The sequence below is a fragment of the Ochlerotatus camptorhynchus genome, unplaced genomic scaffold (assembly GCF_037179485.1).
Source record: "Ochlerotatus camptorhynchus isolate MF236.1 unplaced genomic scaffold, CSIRO-AGI_Acam_v1.1 ptg000107l, whole genome shotgun sequence".
Classification (NCBI taxonomy): domain Eukaryota; kingdom Metazoa; phylum Arthropoda; class Insecta; order Diptera; family Culicidae; genus Ochlerotatus; species Ochlerotatus camptorhynchus.
Genome location: NW_027040597.1, coordinates 2,319,409 through 2,341,903, shown reverse-complemented (window position 1 = coordinate 2,341,903; position 22,495 = coordinate 2,319,409). Strand labels below are relative to the sequence as shown.

At 41.0% G+C, this 22,495-nt stretch overlaps 2 protein-coding genes across 2 annotated transcripts in view; both read left to right on the top strand.

Annotated features, from left to right (window-relative positions):
- Positions 1-22,495, top strand: part of e(y)2 (enhancer of yellow 2) — a 278,423-nt gene that overhangs the window by 81,795 nt on the left and 174,133 nt on the right. The window lies entirely within an intron of this gene.
- LOC135699345 (fatty acyl-CoA reductase wat-like) lies at positions 10,272-12,063 on the top strand. The gene is made up of 3 exons (XM_065219591.1): positions 10,272-11,104; positions 11,168-11,477; positions 11,542-12,063. Exons 1-3 carry the CDS (start codon positions 10,384-10,386, stop codon positions 12,005-12,007), a joined length of 1,497 nt encoding a protein of 498 aa, XP_065075663.1. The 5' UTR covers positions 10,272-10,383; the 3' UTR covers positions 12,008-12,063.

Genomic DNA, 22,495 nt, shown 5'->3' with positions numbered 1-22,495 from the left:
ACATTTGAAATTTAGAATTTACTATGTAGCATTTAACATATAACAAATCAGGCATAACATTTGATATCGGCACAAAAGCATTTGTAAACCAACTTTCTAAGGTCTTTTACACGCGAACCAAAGTACGCCTATGCAAACCAACAACATCATGTTTGCGTTGGCGTACTTTGGTTCGCGTGCAAATGGCCTTAGAAAGTTTGTTTATTTTTATTTTTTTTTATTTTTTATTCTTATTTCATCTGATTTTTTTCAGTCTTAATGAAATCTAGGATGGGGAAAAGCCTCTTTGAGTAAACCATTCAGTTAGCTCAAAGAGGCGTAAAAACGAGAGAGCTAATTTTCTCACAAATTTGATTTTATTGGCTTTCTGAGGACTGAATATACACCCAAAGCGAATTATTCCCACTTCTCTCAAATTCTATATGTTCGGACGATGATTAATCTCACCAATACATTCGGGCCTACAATTCCACACCTTCTATAAAGACCAGGTTGAGCCTTGATAGCTAGCTGCTTGCGGGAACTGATGACTTTGACCAATGTCCAAATAATACTCTTAACAAATTTATGGTGGTCCTGAAAAGGACCGTTTTGTAGTAATGGTTGAGTAATGCTGAGCTGAGCACGACGAGCTACTGATTCCGATTCTAGCCTAGCGGTGGGCCTTCTTCCTCCTTCTCTATGGTTGCTCATATGAGCTCTGCAGCTCGCTGCTTGCAGGCTGCCTTTTGTTGTTGTTGTTGTTGAAAGCACTCCTGCTGCTGCTGCTGCTACTGCTGCTGCTGGACTGGACACCACCACTTACGGTGATTGAATGAGCACCGTTCAGTAGGACCGCATTGAATTCGATTTTTAAGTCTGTGTTAGGGAATGCGCTGTTTTCAGACATTCGGTGATAATTTTGATCACCATTGCAACAGTTGGACATTTGGTATTTTTCAATAGTGACCTATTGAAAATTAACTAAGTGTTCATTTTAGCAGATTGGTAGATAAATTTCCAATCGTTTGGCTTGTTTAGAATTAGAATCTATCTGCTATTGGTCGAAACCTGACCTCTTTTCGTAATGCTGTGCATTTTGGTTTTTTGAAATTGCGTGGATTCTATAGATACGAATCTAGCCCTAATGTATGTGTTGGTAGAGGGAAAAATGTAAACTTCGCGTGAGACGATGTCTTAACACCCGAAAGCAATTTTGTGAAATATGAAGTAAAACAAATCCTAGCTAGTTCTGCATGATGATTTTATTTGATTTTATTTATTTGTAAATTCGCCTGGAAATACCAGCTGGCGATTTGTTTTTTATGATAACTCCTTACTTGAAAACAGGCAAAAACTCACAAACAGGCTGCTTTTTTAAGGTATACAGAGTGTTAATTCAATAATCAATAAATTATCCCAACATTTAGTGGCAAACCGTTCATAAATTTTGGTAACATACAAAAAATTCTAAAATCCAAATTAAATTTCATATGTAAGCGCCGATTGAAACAATCTTTTCGACGTCACTACAAGGGTGATTGATTAAACGAAAGAAACGAATCATACGGAATGAAAGCCGAGGAAAAACTAATTGCATCAATATATTCAGGCCTACAATTCTACACCTTCTATAGACAGGTTGCGCCTTGATAGCTAGCTGCTTGCGGGAACTGATGACCTTGACCAATGTCCAAATAATACTCTTTAACAAATTTTTGGTGGTCCTGAAAATGACCGTTTTGTAGTGATGGTTGAGTAATTCTGAGCTGGGTGTTCAACACGAATGAGGCTGTCGAGTTGTATGTCATTTGGAGCGAGGGTGACACGCTTGGCATAGATGACCGACCCGCAGCGACTCACGAAGAGCTACTGATTCCGATCCATAGCATAGCGGTGCAGCTTCTTCCTCCTTTGATGGTTGCTTATGTGGGCTCTGCAGCTCGCTGCTTGCAGGCAGCCTTTCGTTGTTACTGGAGAACAATTTTCAACGCCACACGCCGAAAGCACTGCTACTGCTGCTACTAATTTCGACGACCGAACACAGTGGTGTGGTCGTTGGCAGCGTGTGGTTCTGAGTATGGCGATTAGTGTGCAAAATATTACGCAATTCCATCCTCCCTATTCGCACGCGCCCGACGATCGAAGGCGAATGCCACTTCGACTTGTTTCGTCTACTTACTACTCTCTGACGACTGTGCTGGGGAAGCAGCATATACATGTAGGTAATTGGTGGATTTGTTAGTTAATTCGACGCTTTTGGACAATCCTGGACATTTACCAGTTTTTCAATAGTTTCTTGTTGAAAATCAACATTTCAAAACATTGTTATCGATGCTTAGCCATATTTCTGATCGATTGGGGATAAAATTATTGAAATTGGACCAGGGGCAGCTGAGTTACTAACGTTCAAAATCTTTCTTAATTTGTTACATGTTCCATTTTCGGTTTTCATAAAGTGTACCCCCATATAGAAATCAACGACGTAGTCCTACGTCAAAAAAACAGCAGGTAATACACACTTTCGAAGTAGCAGTGATTGGACAGATACTCACCGCTGTGCATTGAGGCGGCGTTGAAAAGTGGCAGCAGAAACATTGAAGTCAAATTATCCACTAACATCGTTAAACCGAGAAGACATTATCCTGATAGGATCGTGTTGACCATAACGGCTGTTCCGGGTAGCAAGGTGCAGGAAATTACGTTGCCTCAAAGGTCTTTGCGGCGCAAATACGTGCAATTCAGCAAGAATATCTGGAGCATCGATTTCATTGGTTATTACCTTAGCGACGAAGATGGTTTGCAAATTGGATCTTCGCTTCTCCAGAGTATCGATGCCTAACAGCATACAACGATGTTCATATGGAGGAAGATTTGACGAATCACGCCAGGGTAAGTGGCGAAGAGCGAGGCGCACAAACTTTTTCTGCACCGCCTCGATACGATCAATCCAGTTTCTGTTGTACGGGCACCATGCCAGCACGGAAGATTCCAAAATAGATCGAACCAGTGCACAGAAAAGGGACTTCAGGCAGAGAGGATCACGAAATCCATCAGCAAGCTAAAACATGAAGCCGAGCTGTTTAATGGCTTTTGCAATCACGTCTTCGTAATGCGGTCGGAAAGTGAGATCCCTAACCTGATACAAGCGCTCGAGAGTTTGTCCACACATGCTGTAGTTGAAATTGATTGGTTGCCGCTTCCTGCTGAATGATATTGTGTTGCATTTGGCTATGCATAAATCGAGTAGGTTTCGCTTGCTCCAGTCCTCGAACAAATCTAATAACCTCTGCAACTCCAGGCAATCCTCAGTGCACGTGATGATCATAAAGATCTTAACATCGTAGGCATAGAATATTCGCTGTCTACGTGGCAACACAAAGGCAATGTCATTTATGACTAATGAGAAAAGCAGGGGTCCAAGATTACTCCCTTGCGGTACGCCAGAAGGAATCATAAACGGCTCCAAATGTGACGAACCAATCCTTACTCTCACGGATCTTTCAGACAGATATGATCTAAAACAGCTAACAAGCGCGGAAGATACCCCCAGCTTCTCGAGTTTTTGCAACAGGATATCATGATTCACACGATCGAATGCAGCCTTGAAGTCCGTGTATACGGCGTCCACTTGTGAACCAGCGTCCATAGAGCGTATGCAGAGTGAGGTGAACTGAGTGAGGTTAGTAGTAACAGATCGTTTCGGGTAGAATCCATGCTGGGCACATGAAATGTAGTTTTTGGTGGCTTCAAAGAGAGCGTTGTTTACAATTATTTCAAAAACCTTAGAGCAAGCGCTCAAGGACGTTATTCCACGGTAGTTGACGACGTTACATTTGTCACCCTTTTTGTGAATCGGTGACAGAAACGAAGTTTTCCATCCAGCAGGAAATTTTTGCTGTTGGAACGAGAGATTGAACAGTTTTACTAACGGTGTCATCAGAGAACTCGAGCAGTTTTTCAACACAGATGAAGGAATCCCATCAGGACCGGGTGACACGGAATGTTTGAGCTTACGTAATGCATTTTCGACATGCTCCTCGCTGATATGGAAAATTCCAAAGTCGATGCTGTCTAGCGGCGTATCACGAACAGCAGCCTCTATCTGTGATGGCGTAGCAGGTAGATTTGAGAAGACATTCTTGAAGTGTTCAGCAAAGATCTCACATTTACTAGAGGCTGTGCTAGCAAATTGGTCGCCGAAATACATGGACGTTGGAAATCCATCTTCCTTGCGTTTAGTACGAACAAAAGACCAGAACTGTTTGGAATGTAGACGTAAATTTCTCTGCGTACGATCAACGTATCGAGCATACAATAGACGGTTATACCGTGTGTACTTGTTACTGGCCATTACAAAGCGATATTTGGAGTGTTGCGAACGACTACGACTATACGTTCGAAGTGCAGATCGCCTACGGCGCTTCAACTGGCGGAGGCTCCTGTTCGTCCTAGGAGGCTTCAGTGGAGGGTGCTGAAGAGGCACGTGAGCTTCGATGACTTGACGTATCTCCGTGTTGAAAATACATACAATATCGTCCAGATCCTGATCAGAATCCAAAAATTGCCAATCGATTGATAATAGCGCATCATTCATCGAACTATAATCAGCCCGACGAAAATCGAACCGGCAGTCGTCTAGAGATGGTTCAAATGACACTGGTACCGAAATAGAAATGGTGACGTCAATAGCAGGATGTGGAGTATCGATTTCTACGAGCGATTCAGCCGCTTCGGATACGCAACAGCTTGATAACGCTGAGTCATTCACGAGTACTAAATCGAGAATCCGTGAACTGGAGTTCTTCACAGTATTGATTTGTGTCAGACCCTGGAAGCAGAAGGCATCGTACAATGCACAACTAGCATTCGTTAATCTCGATGTATGGGAATCTATTGTGAGGCCACCATCCTCTGATGGTACCCAGTGCATTTCAGGATGATTATAGTCTCCAAACTGGAAAGCAAGGTCATGAGGCCTCAAGCCGGAAAGGATTGAATCAATGAAGTCAGTATGCTGCTGTATGAGCGACAAGTCGTCTCTGCAATCAGGTGGTAGATAAAGCACTCCAATGCTGACATCATAGTTCTGCAGTTTGATTTTGATCCAAAGCTGCTCGAGAGCATTACTTATCGGAGCTGGATCAATACAGCAACACAATTTAGAAGAGACGGCTATCAATACACCTCCACCATGAGTTTTTCGACAGTTCAAAGAGCTACGATCTGTCCTGAACACAGTGTAAGAGTCGTTGAATAATTGAGTAGACAAGATGCAATCGTTATAACATCATATTCCGAGTCAGTTGTAGCTAAGAAGAAAGAATAATGATAGTAAATGCGTAGCTCGGAAGTTGTTGAGGAAGGATTGTCACAAACTTCTCGTCCGTTCCTCGGCAGAATGCAATGAATTTGAGTGGGTGTTGCGCTGAAATCCAAATGTTGATCACGAAGAGAATCACCGAGAAAGCACGCATACTTGCCTGAAAAGCCAGGATGGGACACCCTCGCCCTATCTCCGACCACAGGGTCGGAACGGGCAGGAAACGGCAATTGGCTCGACTGGGTCAGAGTGAACGAGGGCTCCCAAGATACCTTGTTGCATGCGTTCCGGATGAATGATCGTCGTGGTACTCGAATAGACATTTTCCTCATTGCTGCATGAAGGGTCTTGGCTATGAATCGAAGCGCTGGAACACGGAAACTGATCAGGAAGGGAATTTTCATGAACACGTGCATACTTGCCTGCACAAGAAGGTTGGGAGACCCCGTCACCGATCTCAACATCAGGGTCAGAACGACTACGATGGCAGAAATCAGCAAACGCGACTGTGTTGAGTGGCTTAAGGGCTCCCATGATACGACAGGCAATGCGTTCTGGTTTGATGAATCTGGCGATGGTGCCCATATGCGACGTCGGAGATCCAGGAGAACGATGTGCACCATCCTCTGACGACAGCAGTTGGTGAAGGTGTTGGTATTCATAACGGGAGTCAGGAGCATAAAATACAGTGCTAGAACACGAAGAATTATGAGGCGGTGAAGTGGTACACAGGGGCGCATACTTGCCTGCAGAAGGATGTTGGAAACCCCCATTGCCAGACCACAGGACCAGAACGGCAGTGATGGCAGGAAATAGGAAGCAGGACTGAGTCGGGAGGATTAGGGGCTTCCATAGGGCGACAGGCAGTGCGTTCTGGTTTAGATGTCCTCAAATTCGTATCTAATTCGCATCCGGTGGTTTCAGCTCGTGGGGTTGATCCGAACCTTGACTCCTTATTCTGGTTATCCTGGTAACGTTTTTGTCCGGTCGTCACTGAACTCACGGAAATTTACGTTCTCAGGCCAAGAGTCAGCAGCTAGTGCCAAGTCCCGATGCATTTTATCAATGCCGATCTTAAATGTCACGAATCGAAGATTCGAGATATCCGCATTTTTTCGAACCAACTTCACTACCTTGAGTACTTCATCTTCGCGCAACGAAAGACACTCGCGTGCCAGTGTTGCGATGTCATCTTCTGTAGTGCTAGGTGCGAATGCAGACAAATACACCCACAGTAGGTCATCCTCGAGAGGCGCGTATCTGACAGAGTTAGAGGCAGTAGATTTCGTTCCTTTAATTGTGCTCGGTCTTTCAGTGGCAGTATCATCCGTTCGACGTCGCTTAGCCGAACCCGGTTTAAGATTGCCGTTCAGTTGCTTTTGCCATCGGTTCGGTTCAAGAGGAGTTAAAGGATCAGGTTGCTTGCTATCCACTTTCGTAGACAATTCCTTGACCGTGGAATTTAAAAACGCTATATCCTTTTTCATCCCGTTCAACGAATCCGTGATTCCCGCATAATTGCCATCATAATGGGTGACAATGTTGCGGAAATGTCCATTCGCAAATAAGTTAGCGCAGTCATCACACATCCAGAATACGTTCTTCTCATGCAAACCAAGTTGATCTTTGAACTCGTAATCCACTTCCACGCAAATAGCGTGAAAAACGTTCCCACAGTAGCCACGGCAGGTAATTAAATCCGAATTAGTCATCGTGTTCTGGCAGCGTGTGCAGACCATGATTACTGAGCTAGGGATACACATGCACATGCTTTTGTGCCGTTATCAAATGTTATGCCTGAATTGATCACTTTGTCAAGCAGTTTTGACATGACTTTCTACCAGCGATTTCACAAAACTGGACCAACTAATTTCTATTTTTTTATGAAACGCACAAATGTTGGCTACTTTTCTCGTGCTTCTAGAAGAAAAAAATTCAAAATAATGTTTTATTTCAAAGTTTGAGTGGTAGTAAACGTCATTTAACTGCTCGAATGAAGTGGTTAATTAACATTTAACAATTACCATTTAACATTTAACATATAACAAATTCTTATTAACAGTTTGTTTCCTGTAACATTTAATAAATGAAAAATTCCGGCTATATTTAAAATGTACTTAAACTTCTAGACGCCCAATCTACCGATGCTATTTATAACGAAAATATTCATATTCATTTAATAGAATACGACCGAAATCGCAGTTACCTAGGCAAACACCATTTAACTTCAATGGCACTACGACAGTCTTTTGCGTGCACGCGCGTGAGAACACTTCAAAGCGTGCTTTGACGCTATTGCTGACGCATCGCAACGCGTTTACTATGACAGGTGTAAGCGTTTCACCAAGCATAGACGGAGACGCACACGCGCACGCTTCGCTAAACGCGTTACTATGTCATCGGTCTAACGGATTTGGTTGAAATTTTCAAATGCAAAATGCTCATCTACATTCGAATGCGAATGTCTCAATAAGACTAACTGGATTCATTATGCAGTCTTAAGCAAATTTGTTAAATTGTTTGAACTACATTTTTTGAAAATCTGAATCAAATCGAGCATAAGGATTCTCTTTTATTCGTGTTCTTCTTTTTCTTCGCATTTCAAGCTTATTTCTTATCGCATATTAGCTTATTGCGTGCTCTCAACTGAGTGTTCTAGATACACTTCCATAGTAATTAATTGAGAGATTTCGATGAGTGATTGCCTCTCACTCCTAAAGGCCTGGGTTCAATCTCAGTCGGCGCCGCCGTAAAGCTTTACACTGTTGGTAACCCGACACCAAATTCGCGGTGAAAGCAAGGCGAAAGGCTCTTGGTGCGGTCAAACGTCTACCATCAGAAGGCAGCAATCAAACATTATTGTGTGAAAAGGAATGAATGTAGACAGATAATTCGCCGTCAAAGCAAGAATCGTGGGAATCCTGCCTCGACGGCATCAATTCCAATCAGAGCCATGCTGAAAGCTGGGCGAGAGTGAACGCACTGAATGGCCAGAGAAGATCCGTGGGCATCATTATTCAAAACGGGTTTAATGTTTTGATTTCACTATGTTGATGCATCTAGGTTCCATTTCCTGAATGATTTTACGATATTAGATGAGTGACCAACATACCGGCACTGTGGCCAAACCTGACTTCATTCGGCATCGATTCCTTGTGGCCAATCGCGTCAAAATCGGTTCTATATAGTTGGAAGCACAAAATTGATTACGAAAATCTTGTCAAAATTTAGTATGAAATCTGGGTTTCTATGACCCGTTAACACCTTATTCGTCACAAAATGTTAACACCCAAAGAAGGTTAACAACCGATTATGCAAAATTTCATGCAAATCGGAGATGGTCGTTTTTTTTTTGATTCGTCATTTGGCGTGGAACTTAACTATCATGATTTCGCGGGTGTTCTGTACCTTGCACACCTTAAACTGTAAGCGAATTTCAAAGTGAGTTTGACGTTTTTTTTTCCGTCGTCGTCATCGTGTGCATAAAAATCTAAACAATTAAAAAACGTTTGAGTTGTGTCAGTGTTGTGCGAAATTGACGACATCGGCGTCAAAAAATATACATCGCGTTTAGGCGGAAAGCCAAATCATAGGAACAGGCGTTAAACACTTATGCAAATTCATTTACATTGATAAATTGAAGAACAAATACGCTCCAACTATACCAAGATCACATTGAATTGGAAATTCTTTCAAATTGCGAATTTGTCATATTTCGTCATGGTTTGTACAGTGCTTATATGTATTGGCAATTCAGTCACACAGCACTGCCATGAGCCCGATGACGATGACGTCAACATTAGCTTCTTCTTGATTCGTTCGTATTTAACGTCGGTCTCTGTTTCGAAATCTGGTGCCATTCACCAACGGACATCGATTGTCATTGACGGCAATCGAATGGCCAGGCCAGGGAGGCGGGGGCGGTGGAAAGAAGACGGAGCCAGAGATGTTTTCGCCTCAGAAAAATTGCAACGACCTCGGCTGGGATTGAACCCAGACACACTGGGGCGAGAAAGTAGTCACGCTTACCACCACAGCACCGGTGCCGTCAAATCAATATTAGCAGCAGCAGCAATGACGCGCAATTTGTTATTGCGCCTTTGATCATTAATTTTTGTGTCTTCGGTTTACCACATGGTTCCTTTTCATAATTATAGAGATGCGTAGCTTGGTAATTGATGTACAGATTTCGCTCATCGTAATAGGGTAGAGCGCTACTTCGTCGTAATCGCCCATTTCCATTCGATCGAGGTTATCAATAATATCAATGGTTTCACCTTACACAAGTCGATAATACGCTGCCTTCATCCGTATGATGGAGAAAATCCAGCATCAAAAACATCAGGTCCCTGATTTGAATGGAATTGAAATTCGTACGACGAATTTGGAATCAACAAAATCTAAACAATTTCTGATTATTTATCAAATACCTCTTCGATGCAATCGGTGCAAATATTTACATTATTTGACAAACCTCAGGTAATCATGACAGCGGTAGGTCTTTTTTCTTCAATCAAATTGTCATGATTACACGGGTAAACATTTGCATTGCTTGCACCAAAGAATGGAATGGGATTTACTCGTCATCTACAGCGGAATCATTCCATTATTTGTTCAAATCCGGATGGGACGAACATTAGAACAAAAACCCTACCTATGTTAAACAATTGCTCATCTCAGTGCATGAATGCAATCGCATAAAATCGCCAAGTGAGGTAAACTGCGGAATCACGTTGTTGGCGCAGATGAGTTGTTGTTACGCTGCACAGCCATTCTCGGCCCGTTGGTCACCGCAGCAGATGTTTACCGTGGGTAAATGCGTGCACTTCTAACGCCAACCCAATCGAGTGTTAGCACATATTAGGGTAGTCATTCTTATTCTTCGTTAAGCCCCATGGCGGAAGCATCTAACGGGATCAACCCTATCCCCACCACCACGATCAAGTGTAGCTCAAGTTGAAGTGCTTTTGATAATGTTTGCCAAAGAGGATTGGTTCGGAAAGATCTAAAGTTTGCGTTCTAATAATCCATCAGTTGTTTTCCAGTCGCGAGCAAGTATAGTTCATTAGAGAGGCTTAAGGATGAGCGATGGAAACAGTTCGAAGATTGCAAAGTTTTACCGGGGGTCCACGGTTCTGATTACCGGGGCCAGTGGCTTTCTCGGTCAGGTTCTGCTGGAGAAGATACTCCGTTCGTTGGATGTGGGAAAGGTGTACGTTATGATACGTGCCAAACGGAATTCCAGTGCCGCAGAGCGACTGCAACGGATGATGGAAGGGATACTGTTTGAAAAAGTGTGGCAAGATCCGGTTAGATCGAAGGAAGTGAAGGGTAAAGTGATTCCGGTGGAGATCGATTTGGATAGTGAGAATAATTTGGTCTCGGAAGAAATGAAAGTGCGACTGCTGGAAGAAGTCGATGTGGTGTTCAACCTGTTGGCTTCGATCAACTTCAACGAACCGGTGGACTGTGCGCTGCGTACGAACGTGGAATATACCGACCGTTTTCTCGGGCTTGTGAGTCAGATGAAGCGACTCAAAGTGGTAGTGCATGTATCAACGTTTTTCTCCAATTGTGACAAAAATATGATCGAAGAACGTATCTACGACGATATCGGATTCGGCGGATATGCCAACGTCATGAATATTGTGTCCAAGTTAAGTGATTCGGAAAGGCAGACTATGGAGCCTCTACTGATCGGAGACTTCCCGAATACGTACACGTTCAGCAAAAAATGTGCCGAAGTGATGGTGCGGGAAAAATACGGTTCGTTACCGATTGGAATCTTTCGACCCCCGATCGGTTAGTCATCCTATTCTGCTCTTCTTTTGTCGTACATTACAACCTATCATCCGTTTCTTGCAGTGAGTTCTACGTATCAGGAACCTATCGCAGGTTGGATCGACAACTTCAACGGCCCTTCCGGTCTGGTGGTGATGCTTTCGGAGGGCCTCTACAGTGCCGCTCTAGTTGATACCCGTAAACGACCGTATCTTGTACCGGTAGATTATTGCGTGAACGCTCTGCTCATCTGCGCCGTCGATATCTGCAAACAGCGCTCCTTGCGCTCGGACATCCCCGTATACAACTACACGAACCCGGATCAGATATTCACCTGGGAGCGAATCATCGAGCGGTTCTACGAAGGACTCAATCCGTACAAGCGACTCTTGGCGTAAGTCTAGCCGCCGCTCAACTTTAACAACTTTAAAATATCCAAACAATTTATGAAATTTCAGCACGCTTCTGACGGCCACCGTGACGCGAAATCCCGTACGGTATGCCGTGTGCAAAACGGTCATGCGAGTGGAAGGCTACATCCTGGATCTGCTGAGACACCTGCGTGGGCAAGATCCGGCCATGGGGAAAATTTTCGAAAGGATGATCAGTCAGAGTGATGTCCTCAAATTCTTCACCTTCCACGAATGGACCATGCAAAACGAGAACATGCAACGGGTGTGGAACGATGAAGTAACGGAGCAGGATGCGCAGGTATTCCCACTTGATTTGACCAAAGTCGACTGGGATGATTACTACAGGAATTTCGTTCCCGGAGTGGTCAAGTATGCCATCGAGCCCAGGAAGGCGAAGGATGCCGGGAAGCTGACGAACGGGAAGGTCGAGTGTAAGCGCTCGCTGTATGCAATTTGGAGTTTTCTGTTTCAAAGTTTGTTGAATTTGTTGAAGAATTTTATGGGACATTAGGTTTGTAAATATCGAAAAGAAGAATGTAAAGGTAATGAAAATATACGCCACTTGGATACTTTGTTATAATGAGGTTAATGGATTTGTTCTTTTCACAGTCCCAAAATGCATGCTCAGGTACTTGGTTCTTTATCAGTAGGTAAGATAGAAGAAAAATTAACTTACGAACCCACAATCTAAATTGTTTATTTCCGTTTGATGTACAACTTTGTTTTTAATTTTACTAAAATTTCCTTAGATCTCTGGCTACTATCATCATTATCTAAAAACCAGTTTAGAATACTGTATGTATGTATGTAAGGTAGCCACCATCCCTTCGAAGATCTTGTCTTGTATGCAGCTCCACTTAATAGCAAGATCAATTTGAGCTACCGATCTGAATTCACAATATCGCTGTATGAAGGGCCAAAAACGGTGGGGTGGACCCGTAAGCAGAGGCACTTACGCGAAATCCACGGGAATTTAAGAATCTCCTTCCAACGATACGATCCAACAAATCGAATAACGCAATTCGCAATACTTATTAAGCTTCCTACAGGATGGTTTGTTAAGAAGGGCGCGTCAATCTCCATGAAACTGTTGGAGTAGAATTCACACCATCACAATCGAATCGGTAGGATAAAGAAAATGATAGTGTTTATTCCCTCCTAGACTCCGGTTGTCATACCACTCCAATCGTCCAGTTCCAGGTCAAATGATACCCTGATGCTCCCTCCCAACCCAGTATTTATTTATATATATATAGTAAACATATGTAATGGAGAAATGAAATATATCAGAACATTAAAATACGTAATAATGAAAATACATTTATATGGATAAAAAAAACTGGTAGGGCCTGCCCCAAGGCTCATGTCTCAGCCCTCTTCTTTATAACTTTTATGTCAAAGATATCGACAACTGTTTGGCAGAACAATGCACGCTTAGACAACTTGCAGATGACGGTGTGGTTTCCGTAAGAGGTCCACATGCCGTGGACTTGCAAGGACCATTGCAAAGTTCCTTAGATAACTTGTCGTCTTGGGCTAGGAATCTAGGGATCGATTTCTCGCCGCAGAAAACTGAACTGGTAGTGTTTACTCGAAAGCGGTACCCAGCCCAAATGCAGCTTAATCTTTTGGGCAGAAACATTACCCAATCATTGTCTTTCAAGTACCTTGGGGTCTGGTTTGATTCAAAGTGCACTTGGAATGCCCATATTACGTATTTGAAGCAAAAATGTCAGCAGAGGATCAACTTTCTCCGTTCAATTTGCGGCACATGGTGGGGTTCTCATCCGGGAGATCTCATAACGCTTTATAAAACAACTATTCTCTCTGTTCTAGAGTACGGCTCTTTCTGCTTTCTCTCGGCAAGAAAATGTCACCTAATAAAATTGGAACGAATTCAATATCGTTGTCTGCGTATTGCTCTTGGCTGTATGCACTCAACGCATAACATGAGTCTCGAGGTTCTGGCAGGAGTAACACCCCTCCAGAACCGTTTCTGGGAGCTCTCTCTCAGAAAACTAATCAAATGCGGAGTGACAAACACACTTATAATTGCAAATTTTGAAGAAATTCTTGGGCTGAACACACAATCTCGATTTATGAGAATCTACCACCACTACATATCATCAGATATGTGTCTTCCTTGTTATACTCCAGACCGTGTTCACTTCACCAATCGCAGTTCCTCAATTGAATATGATCTGACCATGAAACAAGCAACTCATGGGATTCCCGATCAACTTCGACCTATTATTATCCCGCGTATTTTTACTGAAAAGTACCAACACGTCAATTGCGTGAAAAGATATTTTACAGACGGGTCACGTCTCAATGGATCCACTGGCTTCGGTGTCTTCAATGAAAACTCTAGCGCCTTCCGCAAACTCCAGGAACCTTGTTCCGTTTTTGTTGCTGAGCTGGCAGCAATCAACTTCGCATTGGGGATGATTTCCAATATGCCCACAGACCATTACTTCATCTTCTCGGATAGTCTCAGTTCGATTGAGGCTATTCGGTCGATGAAACAAGGTAGGCACTCATCTTATTTCCTTTCAAAGGTAAGGGAGCAGATGAGTGTACTGGTCGAAAGATCATATATGATTACCTTTGTATGGGTCCCCTCACATTGCTCAATCCCAGGCAATGAGAAGGCGGACTCTCTCGCAAAGGTGGGCGCGCAGGAAGGCGAATTTTATGACAGGCAAATTTCACACGATGAATTTTACCATTTAGTGCGTCAGAGTACCCTTTCGAGTTGGCAAACCGATTGGGACAATGGAAATCTTGGACGGTGGTTACATTCAATTATTCCTAATGTTTCTTCGAGAGCGTGGTTTAAAGGCTTGGACTTAAGTCGTGACTTCATTCGCGTGATGAGTAGACTTATGTCCAACCACTACTCGCTAGATGCTCATCTCAATAGAATAAACCTCGTGGACAGCAACATCTGTCGGTGTGGAAACGGTTACGATGACATCGATCATGCAGTTTGGCAATGTACGGATAATTACGCCGCCAGAGAGCGACTTTTGAATACCCTTGAGGCCCAAGGAAGACAACCCTATGTTCCTATCAGAGACGTGTTGGGAACTCGCGATATCTGCTATATGCAGTCGGTTTATGTATTTCTTCAAATGTCTAGTATAAGAATTTAATTCCTTTGTCTTTTGTCTCTCTTTATTAGTTTTTGTTTGTCTTGTCCCCCCGTCTCGATGAGTCTCATCGTCACCCACTGGTCACCCACCATAGCCGGTCGAACTCCAGACGAAACTAGAACCGCACAACCATTCATACTGGCGACAACGCTCTGATGAGACAACGAAACCTTACCCCCAAGCTCCTCCCCTGATCCTATCCTTCGACAATGTACCTCTCTAACCTCGAGTAAGCCGCGAGTATTCGGCCCAACTCCTACTAGACATAGAATTAAGTGAATTTTGTTACAAACAAAGAACAATGAACTATCGGCTCCGTAAAGCTAACGCGATTGAGCCTTCCAAATAAACATACTGGTTAAAAAAAAAAAAAAAAAAACTGGTATTCCGCAATGAAAATAATAATTATTTTACATACAATATGATGCTGCTCTATGTCTCCTCAGCTCCCAATAAGGAAGATGTAACCCTGAAATTTCCAGGTTATATTATGCAAATAAATATTTTTAGCTAGAATGATACTTGATATGTTTGTGTTGTGTTATGTTGTGGGAGAGCTTGGGATTAAACCCATGATGTTCTGCTCATTAAGCAAAACCGATCCCTCTAAGGTTATCGAGCATCTCAAAACCAAAACACTAGATGGCAAAACATGATTAAGCCCTCACCTGGTATGTAATGAACAACAGAAATACGCGATAATTCATATATTTTCAGCATATGATGCAATATCACAACTGTTGATAAAAGGAACGGATCCCATCTTATTTAAGACCTGGATGACCTGAAATGTGTGTAACCGGGTTAATACTTATTTAAATGTAATGTAATATTGAAAATGCGTTATAATGCCATGTAACAAGATACAATAAACACAAGATTTTTCCAAAACAGATAATGAACGATTCAGATTTCTTTTCAAGCTGACACTATGCTTTCCTGGAGCCGCTCATAATAGCTAACATTAAGAATTAAGTATAATAAAATGTAATTTACAATAATATTAAATGATGTAAAGTCAATAATGAAAGAGATGTAGTACTATAAACACTATACAAATAGGATAACCAATAGCTAGCTTAGCTTAGATTGACTGCACTCCGTGATTGATCAGAATCAGTGAAATTGTACAATGAATCAACTGAATGGGGCTGGGAGTGACCGTCCATTCTCATTGTACAAGTTTCAGTGACTCTATATGTTGTAGATCAATAACGGCGCCGGCCACGTCCTTGCAATCAGGTGGGAGTAGGGAAGGAATATTAGAGTGACCTTTGTTGTTTGTGGGCCGTGTTTACCTCTGCACCCCAACAAAAGACACAGAAAAGGAGATTTTGTTAGTAAGTTGGGTTCGTTGGATCAGGATTCACCTTGATAAGTGATGCGACCATGGTTTTAAATGAATCAGTGTTATCATGCATTATACTTGGATTTGCCCGAAGCCAGAACCAAATGGTGTATCATTGGGCCTTATTACGGGTGTCACTACACGGTGATAAGAAAGTGATACTCAGAATAAGAGCCGTGATTACCGTACAAATCAAATGGGAATCACTTCTCCGTGACGACAAGTGACAACTTTTCACCGTGATGTGACATCCGTAATAAGCCCCATTATAATATAAATCTGAAGACGTTCCATCATCGAAATGCTGAAAATGAACTTAGAGCATGAGCATGAGCAAAATTGATCGCCCGCGACTGCCAACACCAAAGAGCTGAAAACCAATTCAAACAAATCAAATCAACAGACAAAACCAGGGTGAAAGCTGTAAGAGTGAATCATTACAGTATAAATCTAGTGATGTTCCGTCATCAAAGAGCTGGAAGAAAACTGAAATAATTTAAATCAATAGATCCAGTCTGAATGAAGGCTGCAAAAAGAGAATAATTATACAGCAATGACCCCATTTTGTCAGCTAGCAAAGTATGTGTATCTTAAACATTCATCTTGAAGGAGGAAGGTATGAAATTACAATTATGTGGAATTATTGAAAAATAACAGTCTGATGCGCGGAGAGATTGACAGGATCGGGTCATAACTGTAATGTGAATATTAGGAAGATTTATCATCATCAAACTATTCTTGAATTGACCTGCAAGAATGCTTGTGAATAATTTTTATACAGATATATTAAATTGATAAACTAAATGGTTCAAACAACAACTCCAGCCTGTAAAAAAGCTGAAAATAGGGAATCTTTACAATGTGGATCCCCGACTCAGTAAGCAAAAGCGGCAGCCACCAGGCTAGTCGATCTGCTCAATTTAAATATTGAAACCTTATTTTGTGAAGTTGTTAAGAATACCAATTGAAACACAATGTAAACAAATAAAAGTTAAGAGTCTCATCCGAATCAAATGATTCCAAACGATACGCATTCATAAGTGGACCCTACACGATTACTTTTATTGACAATAATCGTATTGTCAATACATTCTATATTGACGTCAATATATCGAGATTGACAATATTTCTGAATTCACATCATCAATATTATTGTCAATAATTCCCCTTCGCGTCAATATATTGATGCGTGTGGGGTTTGCTATAGAAATTAAGTTTAAATAGACAAAAGTAGAAAAATGGAACAATCTCACCAAATCAGTCCAACTGAATCCCTTGCAAGCAGCTATGTAACGCTTGGTGTAGTAGCTCCTATCATAGACCCGCCCTACGGGAATCAATCCTCTGGTCGAATGCAGTCGATTGCTCCATGACGCGAACACGAAGCGACCGCTCACAAAATCATACAACGCGTAAACAAACTGAAATCAAAAACTATCACACGCGACGCCACAAATTTCTGTACCGGGAGCACAAGCGAAGAAAAAAACAAACAACGCAGATAGCGACACTTCTTCTGATGCCTGCAAACATGATGCATCACGTTTTCTTTTTCGATTCCAAAACTTCTCGGAAAGCGAGAAAACCACCAATCACACACGTATAACCGTCCGGGAGGCAGAGTGCCAGCGCTAATCTGGCAAAATCAGCGAACGCACGCACAAAACAGAAATAAACTTATACACAACCGTATCCGAACAGGTTCGAAGCTGAACTGAAAAAACCAGTTTAGAATACTCCCGGAATAATCAGAAAACATCAAGAAGTTTGTTTTTTCTTGGAGTTTGTCAATCATATTTGAATTATTTTTCCTGAAATTGTTTTACGGATTTTACTAGAAACCTCATAAACTGCTATTACTCAGAAATTTTATGAACACAGTTCCTGGAAGTTATCTAAACCTTTATAATAATCGAACATTTGGATTACACTGAATTTTCACAATCTTCATTTCAGCTTTAGATTTAATCATATAAATAAGCACTTAGTTTATAACTCGTTTTGTTTACTCTGAGTAAATATGTACCAACGATTTACATATAACATACCCATTAGTTCTAGGGAAAAATTACTGCACAAATTTCCCCTAAAAGCACGTTAACTCATTTGTTCACTTAGTACTCTCGTGCCTATGTTTTTGCTTACTAACTTCCTCATCTTCATTCATACATATTCCTATTCTTCCAATTATCAATCATACACAGTGTGTCTGAATCTACTTCTGACTCAGCAGTTTAATTAAAACATATCAAACTTATCCACCTCCATCGAGGCGGGACCACCCTTCGGGTTGGCATGACTTCTTGAAAATCAGAAGTCGGTTAATAATGTAAAAATTTTCATATGAATGAAATGCATCGCAAGTTCAGTTTAATCATATTCGTGTTTTACAATACAGCAATGATCCGATTTTGCCAGCTCCCTTTTTTAAAATCTCTTCTAATGATCTGCGGAGCCCATGCGCTTTTTCAGTGTTCCTATTGCACCAAAGTATACCATAAACACCCATTTTTGAAATTACGATTATGATAACTTATTGATAGGTTAAAGTCTGATGCTGACTAAATCGGTTCATTACTGCAGTAGAAATTACATTGAATTAAATACTAAGTCGAATTAAATTGAATCTGTTTTTACGGGTGTCAAATTAGTGCGTTAATAACCAGGCATGGACAATCATTTACATTCATTTAATGCATTCATTTACATTCATTTGCCTTTAACTTTTTTCATCAATAGCATTCCACAAAATGATGTATAGAGCTTTAGTAAGTTTTGTTATTAGCTACAACTTTTACCTGTAATTCAAATCTGTATCTCTTATGCATCACGAATTAGAGCGGGCAGAACTCGTTACTGTTTTTCAGTGAATGTAAAATACATTCACTGAAAAACAGTAGTGGATTCCGTTTGCTCTGGTATGTCATGCATAAGAGATACGGATTTGAGTTGTTTACAAAAATTGTAGCTAATAGCAAAATCTACAAAAGCTCCATACAACATTTTGCGGAATTCTGTTGATGAAAAAAGTTAGGGGCAAATGAATGTAAATGAATGCACGAAATGAATGCAAATGATTTTCCATGCCTGTTAATAACACACAAAGCAAATTTCTTTCACATCCAATGTAAGGTTGGATTTATTAGACTGATGCAAAGTTTGAAATTTTCGCTCCACAGTGCTTAAACGGTTCCAAATTTGGCCTCCCAAAATTTGAACTCATTTAGTGAGAAACTGACTTGGCACAAACCATTTGAAGTTTATATGAGAATTACTATGGAGAAACCATAATTTCGGTTCATATAGATCTCATAATTCACCAGTTCACTCTACTTTAGAAAATGATAGCTGAGCTTGTTGAAAATTTTTCCAGCTACAACTTTGTTGAAGATCACTTTTCGATCAAATTTAAGGAACAAAAATTATTAATGATTCAAGTCACTGGTGTCTTATGATTATGCTCAATCAACTGTTCAGCAGGCAACATTGGTGTTTATGGCGCGTAGAATAGAGGACAAAAATCATGGCTACTATGTCACACTGCAGAATACAGTGTTGCCCACAATACAGTTGCTAAATCTTGCCATAAGATTATCAATCTCTTAAACAATTAATAACTATTTAATTTGACGTTTGGCTGACAAACGATTTTCTGCAAGTCAGTTTATCAGTTGTAGCTGATAAAAATTCCCATAAGAATAGCAATAGAATTTGTTAACAGTACAATATGTGAAAAGGCTAGAAGACAATGAACAAAAAGTTTTGTTTTCCCATAATAATTTCCATATAAACTTCAAATGGTTTGTGCCAAGTCAGTTTCTTATCAAATGAGTTTAAACTTTCAGAGGCTAATCAGGACCCGATTTAAAACCGTTTCAACACTGAGAAGTGAAATTCAAATTTTGCATCAGTCTAATGTACTTATATGCACTTTAGTTGTATGGCCTTAGATATACCAGGGGAAGTTCGCAAATACTCCAAGGTGATCCTTCTTCTTTTGATAGGCTTTTTACGCTTCTGTAGCGAGCATTTTGTCGGCTCTCACCGTAGTGTTCTAGATACACTTCCGTGATTATTAATTGAGAGCTTTCTATACCAACCAATGTATGCATTTGAACGCTTGCATGATATTTTGATATCAGTATATTCCAGATATATGTCCTACATACTTATATAACCTTCAAATTAGCACGCTTTAATTCAAATCTCTCTCCCTATACCTTAATTATCAGCCACATTTGTCACGAAAATTAACCACATCTGGCATGAACGATTTAGTTCCAGCACTTTTTGAGTCTTGGCGATGCATCTAAGCTCTGATATTGAACGGATTTCCTAGCATGGCTCCTTTGTACCTCTATAATGATGCAATAAAATAAATATTGAAGCTCGTAGAACATCTCTATGAAGTTATCTGCACTTCTCTCTGAATTACCCTGAAGTTTTATCTGAAACTCTTTGAATTTGTTTTAAGTTATCTCTCTGAAGTTCATGGCACTTCTCTTTAAAGTTCCTTCAACTTACCTCTAAACTCTCTTGAACTCCTCTTTGAAACTTCCTGAACTTCACTGAACTTACCTTTGTAGTTCCATGAATTTCCCTGAAACTCCAAAAACTCTTTGAAGTTCTTTTTTCTTTCCCAGAAGATCTCTGAACTTCTCTCTGAGTATCCCTGAACTTCTTTCTGAAGATCTCCGAGATTCTATCTAAAGCTCCTCGAACTTCTCTCTGAAGCTCCCCGGACTTCTCTCTGAAGCTCCCCGAACTTCTCTCCTAGCTTCACTCAGAAGTTTCTCGAACTTTTCTCTGAAGCTTCACAAACTTCTCCCTGAACTTATCTACAGCTTCTCATATGTCTTTGAGGCTCCCTGAGTGTCTCTCTGAAATTTGTTCCCTGATTTTCTCTCTGAAGCTCCCTGAACTTCTGCTTGAAAGTCCATGAACTTCTCCTAAGCTCCTTAAACAATTCTGAAGCTATCTAAACATCCCTCTGAATTTTATTGAGCTTTTTCTGAAGGTTCCTGAACATTTTTTAAGCTCTCTGAGCTTTTATTTGAGGTTCCCTGAACTTCTTTCTGAAGATCCCTAAACAACTCTCTGATAATACCTGAACTTCTCTCTGAATTCCGCTGAACTTCTCTCTGAAGTTCGCTGAACTTCTCTCTGAAGGTCGCTGAACTTCGCTGAACTTCGCTCTAAATTTCCCTGAACTACTCTCTAAATTTCCCTGAACTTCGCAGAAATTTACACTGAAGTTCTCTGAATATATCTAAAGCTCCTCGAATTTCTCGCTGAAGCTCCTTGAATGTCTCTCTGAAGCTCTTCGACCTTCTCTCTGAAGCTCTTCTAACTTCTCTTTGAAGCTCTCCGATATTCTTTCCTAGCATCACTCAGTTGTTTCTCGAACTTTTCTCTGAAGCTTCCCAAACTTCTCCCTGAACTTATCTACAGCTTCTCATATGTCTTTGCGGCTCCCTGAGTATCTCTCTGAAATTTGTTCCCTGATTTTCTCTCTGAAGCTCCCTGAACTTCTGCTTGAAAGTCCATGAACTTCTCTTAAGCTCCCCAAACAATTCTGAATCTCCCTGAACATCCCTCTGAATTTTATTGAGCTTTGATGGTCCCTGAACTTCTCTGAAAGTCTCTGAGCTTTTATTTGAGGTTCAATGAACTTCTCTCTGAAGATCCCAAAATGTCTCTCTGTCATACTTGAACTTCTCTCTGAAGTTCCCTGAACTTCTATCTGAATTTCGCTGAACTTCTCTCTGACGGTTGCTGAAGTTCGCTGAACTTCTCTCTAAATTTTCTTGAACATCTCTCTAAATTTCCCTGAACTTCTCTCTGAACTTCCTTTTGCAGTTCGCTTAATTTCGCTGAAATTTTTACTGAAGTTCTCTGAATTTCACTGAACTTCTCTTTGAAGTTCGTTGACTTTCTCTCTGTAGCTCGCTGTACTTCTCTGTGACTTTGCTGAACTTCGTTCTGAAGTTCACTGAATTTCTCTCTGAAGTTCGCTGAACTTCTCTATCAAGTGAGCTCAACTTCTCTTTGTTGTTTGCTAAATATCTCATTGAATTTCGTTATAATTCTCTCTAAATTTCGCTGTACTTCTCTCTGAAGTTCGCTGAACTTCTCTTTGAAGTTTGAGGAACTTCTCTTTCAAGTGAGCTCAAATTCTCTTTGTTGTTCGCTGAATATCTCATTGAATTTCGCTATAATTCTCTCTGCATTTCGCTGTACTTCTCTCTGAAGTTCGCTGAATATCTCATTGAAGTTCACTAAACTTCTCTTTCAAGTTCGCTGAATACCTCATTGAAGGTTGCTGAACTCCTGTTTGAAGTTATAAGATATCTGAATTTCGCTGAACTTCTCTCTGACGGTCGCTGAAGTTCGCTGAACTTCTCTCTAAATTTTCTTGAACATCTCTCTAAATTTCCCTGAACTTCTCTCTGAACTTCCTTTTGCAGTTCGCTTAATTTCCCTGAAATTTTTACTG

What these genes read in the sequence shown, in the direction of transcription:
- LOC135699345 (XM_065219591.1), top strand. Translation starts at nt 10,384, where the DNA reads ATGAGCGATGGAAACAGTTCGAAGATTGCAAAGTTTTACCGGGGGTCC. An exon ending in AATCTTTCGACCCCCGATCG is followed by an intron (nt 11,105 to 11,167) that starts GTTAGTCATCCT and finishes CGTTTCTTGCAG; the next exon opens with TGAGTTCTACGTATCAGGAA. An exon ending in CCGTACAAGCGACTCTTGGC is followed by an intron (nt 11,478 to 11,541) that starts GTAAGTCTAGCC and finishes ATGAAATTTCAG; the next exon opens with CACGCTTCTGACGGCCACCG.